Source organism: Cupressus sempervirens, chromosome 3, assembly GCF_028749045.1.
Source record: "Cupressus sempervirens isolate cs-2001-9-10 chromosome 3, ASM2874904v1, whole genome shotgun sequence".
In the NCBI taxonomy this organism is placed as follows: Eukaryota; Viridiplantae; Streptophyta; class Pinopsida; order Cupressales; family Cupressaceae; genus Cupressus; species Cupressus sempervirens.
Window position 1 is genome coordinate 731,960,441 of NC_143120.1, and position 13,084 is coordinate 731,973,524.

The window sequence follows — 13,084 nt, forward strand, 5'->3', positions numbered from 1 at the left end:
TTTAATCCTATAGGTAAAGTTAGGACATCCTGTAGGCAAGAGCCTACAACACAACAGTAAATTGTAAGGCTCTTATCGAGGAGGTCTTGGGTTCGAATCTACCTATGCTTAATAAATTAATAATTAATAATAATACATAATAATAATCTTGGCTTCGGCCTCTTACAGATTAAAAAAAAAAAGAACAAAAAGGTTAGAACATCCTGAGAACCAATTTGTACAACTTGATATCAAAGAAAGAGGGACTAAATAATTGACAATGCTATTTAATCAAGGTAGCAAACTAGATGACTTGCTTTTTCATGATTAACTTTGCAACTAGTTATCTTACTATATATTTTTCATAACAACAAAAATTGCACATTTTGCACTTGTACCCTTTTATTTTGGAATTATTTTGCCTGCTTATGCAATAACTAGCATGCGAAAATGATGAAACAATAAAATCTAAAGGTTTTTGGGTCCCTTCAAAATCTACTTTTGCCTTAATAAAAAATTAGCATGCAAAAATTCTAATATTCAAATGAAACCATATAATTTAATCTTATCTTGGCATTTTTGCCACGTACACTCATTCTAAAGATCCATAATCAATTATACTTAGAACATTAAGTGAATACATGAATTAATTACATTCTGGAAAAAGCATATAATCATATCAAGGAATATATTCATGTTGTAGGGCTCAACCTAGGGCCTATTTATTGTTCTCAATGAGCCAATGCAAACTTTTAAACAAACAAATCAAGTTTTATGCAAGATCAAGCTAAGAATTTCAAGGTAAATTTAAGAAAACATGTGAAATTAGCAAAAGATTAGATTTGTAGGTCTAGCTTAGGTCTACCAGCTTAGTTAAAATTTACATTCTTTAAATAAAAATTTAAAATTTAAATTCATTTTTATACTCTTGGCTTATAGGCTTTAGTTCTCAATAATAATTAAAAACCACTTAACAAATTTTAATATTCTACATTTAATTATAAATTAAATACTTAAAATTTAAAATATTAAATTTTACATTTTGTAAATTTCATATAAAAGGATTTATTTTTTAAAAATAGGTTGATATTTGATATTTTTGCAAAGCATTTAATAGTACAATAATAAAATAGAAGATTTGAGATCACATTAATAATTATTTTACATATGTTTGGAAAATAAAAATTAAAAATAATATTCTAATAAAAAACACATCTAGACAAGAGGAGAGGCCTTTAATCTTAACAATAATAATTATAAGTGAATAATAAATAATCTAGACTTCCACACATAAACTATTAAAAAAAAACTTTAATAAATTTTAATTTAAAAAAAGTAAATAATACTTGTAACATAAATATTGTCAAATTATTTTATAATGAAAATAATTTAATTTAATTTTATATATATATATATATATATATATATATATTATAAAATATTTTTATAAAGAAAAATACATGTACATACTTCAAAAAAAAAGAAGGCCGTGTCATATGTATAATATCACATTTATAACTAATTGAATTTAAAGTAATTAGTGAGAAATATTGTCTCTATTTTACTAGAATTAGTCATCATTTGCAAAGAAAAATGACAATTTATAAGTGTGACATTGATTGAATTTAATATAATTGGTAATAATGAAGTATGTTTTCTTATAAGATTCAACTTTCGTTAATGTGGGATAAATAAAATCGGTCTATAAATTACTTTGTTATAGAAAAAATTAAAATAGATAAATAGTGTCATATTAACTTTAAATTAATTAAATTCAAAATAATTAATAAAAATTATAATAAACTTTTCTATTAATTTAATCAAAATATTTAATTTTTTAAAACTATGATTAAATAAAACTTAATTTATAAATGACTTTGATACTCATTTTTCATATATTTAATAATTTATATAATAAATTAAATTTTGATAAATATACGGAGCAAAAAAAAATCATAAATATGTTTTTATCCTATTATAATCCTCTCATTTAAAAACACCACTATTAAAAAACAAAAACAAACCGATACCTATTCAAGTGTATCATAAAATAGAACGTCAGAACGTTGTTTTGCTGTTGGCTGTAACATTTGATTACGAAGTTACAACTAAATAACTTGTCAAGGCGATGAAAGTTGAAGACGTCATAGTGTTTGTAAGTAGGTCACATTTCTTATTTCTACCCACATTTTCTCCCCCTAAGCATCAAGTGAGGGTCCCATTTAGTAGGTAAGCTTTCGCTTAAAACATTTCACTGCCTTAATGTCTAAGAATTGGATATATATATATGATAAACATTTATTTAATAAGAACGTGATAGTTTAAATATTCATTATTAATATTTCTATTAATAAATCATTTGTAAAATAAAGAGATACTTTTAAGTTTTCCGTTTATTAATCTTTGTTGGAAGCAAATAATTTTATGGTATAAATACACATACACTACACATTATTTCTATTATACACGTACACTTTATTTTATTTCTATTTTATTAAAATGATTTGTAAATAAAATTCTTAATTCTTAATTTTAAGATTTTTCAATTTTCATTTTCCACTATTAATAAACTTCGTATAGACATTGAATCGTGACTTCATTTGCGGAAGGAAGTGAAAAATGCGATCTCTCTTAAAAAAAATATTAATCTGGTACAGATATGAGGGAAAGAAAAACTAGTAAGTTTAACTCGAAACCAGCAATCTTCCAAAACCAGATGTTCTTCAGAGATTTGACATAATGTCTCGAACATTCTTCCTAAATTGAATTTTCTTCAGAGATTCGACATAATGTCTCAAACATTCTTCCTAAATTGAATTTTCTCCAGAGATTCGTCAAACTTTCTCGACCTCTGGACACTAATCGAATATCTCTCAAGATATTTGTCCTAATATCTCAAACACTCTTCCAAAATCAATTTTTTTCCAAGAGATTTATCCTACTTTCCCAAACACTAGTCCTAAATCGAAATTTCCAGACAGATTTGTCATGATTTCTCAATTCATAATAATTTAAGCCCTTACTCTAGTCAGTAGCACTAAAGTCACAGCCTGCCGAGCAGAGTTTGAATCTTACATGAGGCAGAAATCAAAATTTGCTAGAACATTTTTCATATGAATTGTGAGAGAGCAACATACCCGGAGAATGAAATCGTTTCCGACATTAACACAATCGGTAGTATCAAAAGCAAGATCGAGCTCAAGATTTGCATTGCAGGTGTCCGAAGACTGCGCATAATATTGTCCGATCATTTGCAGAAGACACAGCAAAGCTGAAATCCACGCCGCCTGCAAACTCAGCGCGCATTTCGAATGAAATGCAGTACGAAAATACTCCATTTGCGCAGAAAATTCAGATCTGAGGCCAGAGATCTCTCCTTACATTTATGACTGCCTTTTTTGCGTTTTTTTCAAGGTACACTGATGATATCCCCCCTTTTCACAGGCATTAGAAATTCTCCGCCATGATTGTGTAAAACGATATAATAAGTTTACAGATTACATACTCCACCTCCGGTGGTTGTGTTTTAGACATTAACAATACTTTAATTAGCTTGACTGTTTCAAAATATAAAATAGGGTTTCATCCTCTGCAAAAAAAATTCCGAGTTCTTTTCATGGCGATCTTGAAATTTAACTCCTACCGATTCCGTGACTTTTCCCTCACCTAATGATGTACTCTGAATTGTCTCAACCACTTTCACATGATAATTCCCTGTCCTTCCCTACCTACTTCTGACGTCTTTCATCTCCCTTTCGAAATATGTTGGATCTACCAATATTTTCCCGTCCACTACTTTCTGTACCTAAGAGTTTTTATTCTTTGGTGTCCCCATCACTTTTGGATATTTTGTTGGGATGCAACATCGAGAGTGTGCCTTTTTCTTTCAACTCGAATGTGTAATCATAACATTCAATTTGCTTTATTTGGCACTTCTTCAAAATTTCAGATGAATTCCCTTGTGTTTTTGGACTAATTACTATTCATAGTATTTTCTTTCATAGGATTATGTCATATGCTTCTTCAAATTTTCAAGTCAAGTCTATTTTGTTAACTGATCATAGTATTTACTTTCTTAGGATCATATCATATAATCAAATCTTTCTACTTCAAAATACCAATTTATTTTTTGTTTTAAGGTTTATCTATAAGTGCATGACTAGTCTAAAGTTAAGTGATTATTTATATTTGTACACATCTTCTAAACCAGCATGATGAAGAGAATGATGTATTAACCAATAAGTTTGTTTGGTAATAAAGCATTCAAAGGATGATTTTGCAGCATTACATCATCATCACATATTTGATGCTTATGAACTTGGTCTTCTTTGAAGAGCTCGACTTCTATTTGCAATAAACTGATGTGATCGCCTCGTACGAAAAATAGAAACCCTACTATGATGCTTAAATTTATAGAAAAAAATAAGTGTAACTCAAATAATCTAACAAAGCACAAATAGTGAAATATTAAGATACTTAATTCACACGATATGTTTACAATAGCATCTAGTTTATTTAGCTCAACAAGTTCCATGCCATCAAAACTTTAAATATTGTGTCACCTATGTCATCTACCAAATGTTTAAGTCATTAGACCAAATTTTGATCAATGATTACAACATTCAAGAGGGTCAACATAATATATAAATAAATGTTGGGACATACAAAATAATAAAACTCTTCTACTCTTGTCCAATATTTTAAATATTTTAACCTAATATGGGGTGAAGGTGGCTTTTTATTTTTTGTTTAAAAGATGGGTAAACTTTTGAGTTAGAGCTATAAACAGGGGAGGCCACATATGAAGGACCTCATCTCTAATGGGGTTTGAACCTTAATGGAAAGAACAACAACACGACAACTTAATCATCACAACACCCCACTATTGGCAAAAGGTGGCTTTTTAATTATTTAAAGGATTATTTTGGTGTTTGTTTTAAGTTCAAATGAGATGACCTACCATCATTCCATGCTAATCTCTTTTATTTTTGTTTACAATTAATAGAATCAATGTGATATTTTGGTCTGGCAGATATTATCTTTTTCTTGGTGGGATTTTCTCTAGTAGCTCAATCGAATCTCCATCAACGACTAGTAGTAGGAAGCCTCAAACTTTGAGTTGGGCATGGAGAAAGATTTCATTGGGGGGGATGGAGGAAAAAGCAACAAGTTCCATGAGAGGAAATGATTTTGGTATTTTATGTCATTCTTTGAGCGTGACTAATAAACCTTAGTCTTAGGCATTAAGTAGTGCATACTTGGGATCTAGGTAGAGATCTCAATCATATTGCATGCATTATTTTTTAGTATGCTATTGATAACTTGTTGTTGGACCTAAGTCATATATATGGTTCGAGGAATATAAATTTAATGCAACACATTCCTCAACTATGTTATGCTACATTATTAAATGTCGTAGGTTCTTGAGTTGATGGAAGGTACAAGGCATGACTAGCATCGAAAGAGAACTCCTACATTGAGGGAGTTACCTTTGGAGAAATGCTTCTTCTTGTAAAATAAATTTCTATTATATTTTCTACTTTTGCTACTACTACATATTATCTAGAAGTAAGTCAAATGGATGTAAAAATTAGTTTCTTCAATGGGTGTATAAACTAGTTTCTTGAATGGGTGTCTTGAGAGAGAAATATATACATGAAATAGCAAGATCAATTATGGTAAAAGTATAGGATAAACTGGTTTGTAGGTTGAAATTTTCATTGTCTGTTCTGTAATAGTCATTATAGATGCAATATTCGAAGTTACACACCTTCACATTGGACCTAAGATGTTTTAGGAACAAATGTGATAATTGTATTTATCTCAAATTAATTGATGATCAATTTATAATTATTATCTTGTTTATCAAGATGACATATTATTCATTTAAAGTAGTAAAGGAATTAGTAGAGAGCACAAATTTTCATTTTCTTCTTCCTTTGAAATGAGATATTTGAGGGCTATGAATTATATTTTATGTGTGGAGATCGATAAAGACCGAGTTAGAATGAATATTTGGCTCGGTTAGAGTAACTATTTTAGGAATCTATTATAGAAGCTTAATATGTATATTTATAAAATTATTTATATTTTTCATATGTTGGTACTAATTTTTCATTAAACAATATCTTGAATTAGATGAGGATTCTAAGGTTATATTTAATGTTTTATATTTTAGTGTCATAATTATATTTATATATGACATGATCTTTTTAAGACTAAACATTTCCCAAGTGGTGGGAGCTCTTGGTAAGTTTATGTCTAAACCTAATACAGTGCATGAGACTTACATAGATAGATTGTTTTATTATTTTTAAGGGAATTCAAAGTACAATATATATTATCATTGGACTAAATATTTGAGTCAAATAGTCAATATATATGGTATTTATTTATATTAGGCTAGCTTTTTGTCAATAAGAGATCCATGGCTAATTATTTGTTTAATTTATTTGGAGGATGTATCATATAGATGAATAAGTGACAACATATTATTTCATAATCCACTATGGAAGTAGCTCATTATGACTGAAACGTGTGCTTATTAAGGGGCAATTTACTTACAAACTTCAAGTACTATGTGTGTTATCTTTGAGTACAAACATGTTAAGATCAATTATGATAGCTAAAGTGTTATTTTTTTGAACAAAACTCATTGTACCATTCTTGTATGTAAAGCACATTGATGTTCAATTTCACCTTATCTCGACATGATTGAGGGTGGTAGATTTGTGATACAAAAGGTTTACCCCTTAGTTAATGATATGGATTATCCCACTAAGCCACAAAGCACAAAAAAAAAAGTTGGTATAGAGAGGCCATGGACCTTGCATCTTCTAGCATTTGATTTATATTTTAGGCCTTGTTTATGTTTCACAATGGAAATGTCAAGTGAGAGAATGTTAAGATGAGAGGTTTCATTAACCTTGTAATATTTTTATTATAAATATTAATTGTATTTAATTGGGTAGATAATAACTAATTAATAAAAATATATGGAACCCCATTCAAGTGTAGGGAACAAGGAACAAAACCCTTGGTATAGCTTGGGACAGATTGTCCAACTTACTACCAATACATTACATGAGCCCCATCTTATATAGTATGGGTCTTTATATAAGGCATACCATCTATAACATAAACTTGCACCTTTATCCCTTAACTAAGATACTATTGTATAATATAAAGAGGATTGATTAGTTCATACACTTGAAGTGAAATTTGATAGGAAATGATCTTAGGTTAATCATCTTTATGGATCCTTCAATTCTTCCATGATGATTTGCAAATGGAAAACTTAGACCCTACTTGGAATAAGATCATTTTTAGTAATCCTTGGATGAAAAACATTAATAGAATGAAATGTAATCACTAAGACTCCTCATTAAGCCATGAGATGATGTAAAGATCATTGTCTATCTAGAATCTTAGGGATAGTCAAAACGAATATTTGTGCCCACAAATTAAGAGTTAACATGAGTTGCCTATAAGGCCATATATTTGAACAAATATCCAGTCCTTAAGTTTGTCCAAGGGGAGATTGACAACCATACATAATGATAGAGGGAGAAATAATAGCCAAGAATATATGGAAATCAACATAAAACCCAAATCCATAGACAAATTAAGGACTCTCTAAGTACCTGTAATTTTATATAGTGTCAAAGAATGAAAATGACCAAACAACCAAGATACATGAGACTTCATCTACACACACACATATTAATGTATTTGTTAGGAATACAAACCTTACGAGTTATGTATTAAGAAGCTAGATAGTTCTAACCAAAGGTAATCCGATATATATCATAAAAATCTTTAGATAAGTTAGAGTTGGCATAGAGATGTCTTCATACCATATCAGTGAGTGTACAATAATCGTATCTTATTCATAGATCATTTTTATGAAAACTTAATATTTTTCAATATTTATATCCATAACCACAAGTGTACATAGAGATTTAAATAAGCTAGTATGCCTACCCTTGTGACTATAAATATAAGTATGGACCAAATTGTGGTGTCCACCAAAAAGAATTTCCTTCCTCCCTGAATATTTGAGTTTTGAAATTAATTACCTTACATAACTGTTTAATGAAAAAATGGACACACAAGATAGGATAGAAAAATACAGGGCCTCTACTTCAATACAAGAGAAAGAGGGGCTTTCAAACATAACTCTCAATACAACTCAAGTTAGACTAGCGAAGCCCATGGAGATAAAGGTATGTTGATGCTAAACCCAAATTATATTAAGGAAGTAAGCAAGAAAGCCCTCTTTCGTGGAATGTAAATTTGATTAAAAGTATGTAAAGGTAAATGTGCAAATGAGCCAATTGATTTAAAGAGAATTATACACTACAACATTTGGGGTCAAATTGTGATGACAGGATAATTTGTGGGTGATTTTCATGTATTTTTTGCAATTGTTCCCGACGTCATCGCAATATCGATGTTGGCATCACAATTGTGATACCCACGTGAGTATTTAAAAAAAAAACATGACATAAATCATTCCCCTTTTGTTTTGATTGATTGTGGAGAAATGTGCATAAAAGAGGGGTGAGAGCTCTGAACGAGGGTGGAGAGCTCTGAATGTTGGTGGAGATTTCATTGTTGTGTCCTTGTGATCACTGTATTTCATTGTCATACCCTTGTGATCTCTGCATTTCGTTGACATGCCCTTCGTGGATACCAGTGGAGATCTAGGATTTTGTTGTTGTGCCCTTGTGATCACTACATTTCATTTTCATGTCCTTGCTTGGGATCTTTGTATTTCCTTATCGTGCCCTTGTGATCTTTGTTCCCTTACTCTGCTATTTCATTGTTGTGTTGTGCCCTTGTAATCTTCATGCCCTTTCTCTGTGATTTTCTTCAAAGGGAGAATAGGTACCTATGTAACTGTTCTTTTCTTTTCCTTCTAAACATGTATCTCTTTATATTTCCCCCAGCATGTGACTAGAGAAGAATTTCTTTCACTTGGGGTCCTAAGTCAAAGATCTGTTCTAGAGCCACCATTCCCTTGGGGATGTTATTGGTATGGAGATTGAGGATTCCATCCTCAACGTCATTCTTCTTGATGTCATCCTGATCTTAATATAATATTCAAACATCCCTCCAAAAAAAATCAAGTTGAGGCGATTTTCTACCCACATCACTATCTAGTCTTAGGCAGGGTGGGTAGAAATTCATTCTCATTCTTTGTCTCATTTTTTCGCACATGTCAAGGAAACAGTCTAGTGTTAGCCCAATATTTTCAAATAGGAGACAAAATTTTATTGCTAAGCCTTTGAGTTCCCAAAGCATATTCATCCATAGTATCTCTACAACAAATGAGCAACATGATTTGATAAAAAATGAAAACAATGAAAATCAAATGAATAGGAATAGAGCTAATACACCAAGGAATTATTTTGAAATGGATTGTAAAAAATTACCGATGTAGATTGGATTTTCATACCTACAACCATCAAAGACCTAGTATAGAGGAAGAGGCAAAAATATATTTTACATAATATTTTTATCAAGATGAATTAACAAAGATTTAAGTACCTAAAATCTATTGGCTTTGTTGGCCAGAAGTCCATTTTCTATCCTCTGGAGGCAAAGTACTCAAGGACATCATATCTGCCTAGTCTAGTACTTGTTCATCAGAGATTAGAGAAGATTCTCTTTATGTATTTGTATGTATCCCTTGATATTTACCCTAACAAGTGATTAGAGAAGCTTCTCTTTATGTATATGTATATTTATATATACATACATATGCACACATATGTGTGTTTCTATGTATGTATGTATATATAGAGAAGCTTTTCTTTATGTATATGTATGTGTGTATATATATACACACATACACACACATATGTGTCTGTCTATGTATGTATGTATATATATAGAGAGGTCTTTTTAAGGTGCTTATTACATCTTAGCACAACATAAAAATTGATCCAGATGCATACATATTCCAAAATCCAAATAATTAAATGATAAAACTCACTCAACCCATGCTAAGTGACTTATCTCAAAATCCTACACACAAATAGTGCAAACTAGGAAAAATGGGTAGAGTTCACAAAAAATTTTACAAAAAAAACCATAGAAGATATTTTTAGAAAGAAACAAGCCATAACCCAAATAAATTGGTCTAGTTGCTAATTAGCTAGGTTGATTACAAATTTCGATAGAACTGTCATCAGCTTAGGTACAATAAAATGAACAATTAGTTGTTCCCAGCTAGTAGGATCAAATATAGTTTTCCAAGGTGATAAAATTGCATATGTAGATGCATCACTTGCATGCTAGGCATGAAGCGCATTTCTTAGCTTATAATGAATGGTTGGATATAAAGGATCGATACAGTAGCCCAATAATGGAAGCCATAGATGTAACCATGCATGTATTGACACAATCTCCTTGCGAGGATCCCAAGTACCTACTATTGCTGTTAATTTGGGCATCGCTATATGATCTAGAATGTTATGAATTACTGAAGCCAGTAGTAACTTCTCCCATGTCTCCAAAAAACACAGCATAGGTTCAGGGTCCCTTGGCTCCTAGGAATTTGTGGCAACTATTCTCACTGTTGGAAGAATAACTTTAGTGAAGAGTTAAGTGTAAGGAGTTGAAGAAGCAAGTTTTGCTTTTGTGTAAATACCATAATCATGAGGCTCATTCCCTTGCAAAAGCCTTTGCCACAATGACATTATCTGTAAACCATGCAAAGGATGTTGAAGTGGTTCCCAACCTTGAAACACTCTCATAAGAAATGGAAAAGAAAATGCAGATGTAACACATGACAAATTGTACAACTTGTAGTCCTCCCAATATTTGGACTATAAATTCTCAAAGACACTTGCAAGTGATTTCAATGTCATAGTACCTACCGCAACACTTTCTTGGATTCTATCCAGTACTCCCATTGTAGTGCCTGCCCCTAAGTTACATTTTTGCTTTCTTTGCCAAACTCTTTTAGGCCAGTTTTATGCTTGATGTTTAGTAGCATTACTTTCAAATTTTCAGATATTGTTTCAGATTTAGTTTATTATATGATGAGATTACTTGGTACTCTATATTTCATGTATGCATGGTGATTATTCCATGTTTTCAGTTATTGATGATGATTAGTTAGATGACTTATTATCATATGTGTTTTTTTATGGATACTTACCCCATACTACATGTGTATGGTGTGCATGTTTGTTTTCTTTATGTATGGTGTTTCTGATGTGGTTAAGGAAGGGAGTCATAGTCACCTGCTAGTCGAGATCTGCACGATGCACCACTTCCTACCATTGCTTGTTTAGCTTAGAATATTGTGTTTGTACATGCGTGGATTTTATGCACGTTGCAGGTACCGGGTATTGACTTCCCTGAATTGCCAAGATGAGCTTACCCTATCGCATTATCTCAATGGTAAGAGAGGGGAGATAAATTCTTAAGTCCAAATCCTAAACCCTTAAGCCATTTGTCCTAATTGGTAATTAGGACAAGTATTTGAGTTGCCTACCCATTGAATGCGTTAGATGACGTTAGTTTGTGATTATAACTTTTTAGTTTGATTTGTATGTATTTTTCTTGATGGGTTTTCGTATTTTATTTTATGGGTCTTTGGTGTATTTTCTATTAATTAAGTCTAATTAAAAGATTAAATTAATTACTTAATTTAATAGAAAATTATTATGACATTTTAATATTTAACTATATTTAATTAATTAAATAAAAAGAATTAAATTTAGAGATAAAAAGTTATAAGGATAAATATAGAATGTGATAATATTTATTTAATTTAATAATAATATATTTAGAGTTCATTTTTAAATAAATGCTAAATATTATTATTATTTAAGTTAATAAATATTTTATCAATTAAGTTTCGAAAATAAATTAAAAGTGAAAAAGATATTAAATTATTAAAAAGATTCTAGATCGCATGATGCATGCATGAGATTAAAGTTAATTAATTAATTAAAAATCGAAGTCAAGTGGAAACTAAATAAAGTGATTTAATAATTCATTCCACGTGCATGGAAAAGATTTAAGAAAGATTAATAAAAATTAATAGGAATTAGAGTATTGTGAGCAAGGAGTCCTCTTGGGTGAACGCACAATTAGTGCCCCAATTTGAGGAGAAAACTCCTTATCACCAATTGAGGGTTCATTTTTGAGAAAGATGAATTTTTGGATGCAAATTCTGGAAGTGAATTTCAGAAGGAGAATTCTGGGAAAAATTCCAGAGAAAAGTTCTTGAAGAGGAGCGAATTCTCTCGCTATTTTTGAGGGTTGCGTACTAGCATCAGGTTCAAGTAGGATCTTGTGTTTTTGATTACTGATTAATTACACAATTTTCCTTTCCTGTCTTCTTCGTGCCCGTGGATTGTAAATCTGAATTCTCTGTGATGAATGCTTAAATATTTCAATATTGTAAATTATTCAATGCCTGTCATTAACTTTTGCATACGTGGGGAATAGAAAAATAATAAGAAAACCCTCTTTTTCTCGATTAAAGAAAATAAGATTTAATTTGGGAAGGGTTTGAATTTAAAGATGAAATTCTAAATTAAAAATTTGGATGGTTGATAATATTTTCTCTATCAAAGTAAAGATGAAAACAATTTCAAAATATATATATATATATATAAAATTGTTTAATAAATTTTACATATTTATAAATTTTATTAAATAAACAAATTTATTTTAAAAGAAAATGTTTAACAAATCATCATAATAATAAAGTATTATTATATATATATATATATAATAAAAAAATTGGATTGGGGAAGGGCGGCTTAACCACCCCTACCCCCTTATTTATTAAAGGAAGACGACTGTTGTGCGCAGTCGTACCTACTGATGCAGTACGATTGTGACAGCAGTCATGCGCTGCAATAATTAAATCGTAGGCAGTGATTTGTAAATCACTTAGTTCATATTTTAAAAACTTTAATATATGCCTTTTTAAAAATAGTTAGAATTCGATTTTGTTATGTGGTTTAATTTTAAATATTATAAAATTGTATTTAATTTTTATTAAATTTTAATCTTATTAAATTTATGTTATCATTTATTAATAACTCTATTATTAAATTATATTAATATTTTATAA

The 13,084-nt window shown here is 30.2% G+C and overlaps 1 protein-coding gene across 1 annotated transcript in view; it reads right to left on the bottom strand.

Moving 5' to 3' along the window:
* The window catches only part of LOC149568856 (cytochrome b561 and DOMON domain-containing protein At3g61750-like), a 38,929-nt gene extending 35,163 nt beyond the window's left edge, over window positions 1-3,766 (bottom strand). Inside the window, exon 1 of the mRNA XM_089821734.1 lies at window positions 3,117-3,766. Within this exon, the coding sequence (XP_089677860.1) occupies window positions 3,117-3,317 (201 nt within the window). The 5' untranslated portion in view covers window positions 3,318-3,766. The remainder of the gene's footprint in view (window positions 1-3,116) is intronic.
* Between the last annotated feature and the right edge of the window lie 9,318 nt (window positions 3,767-13,084).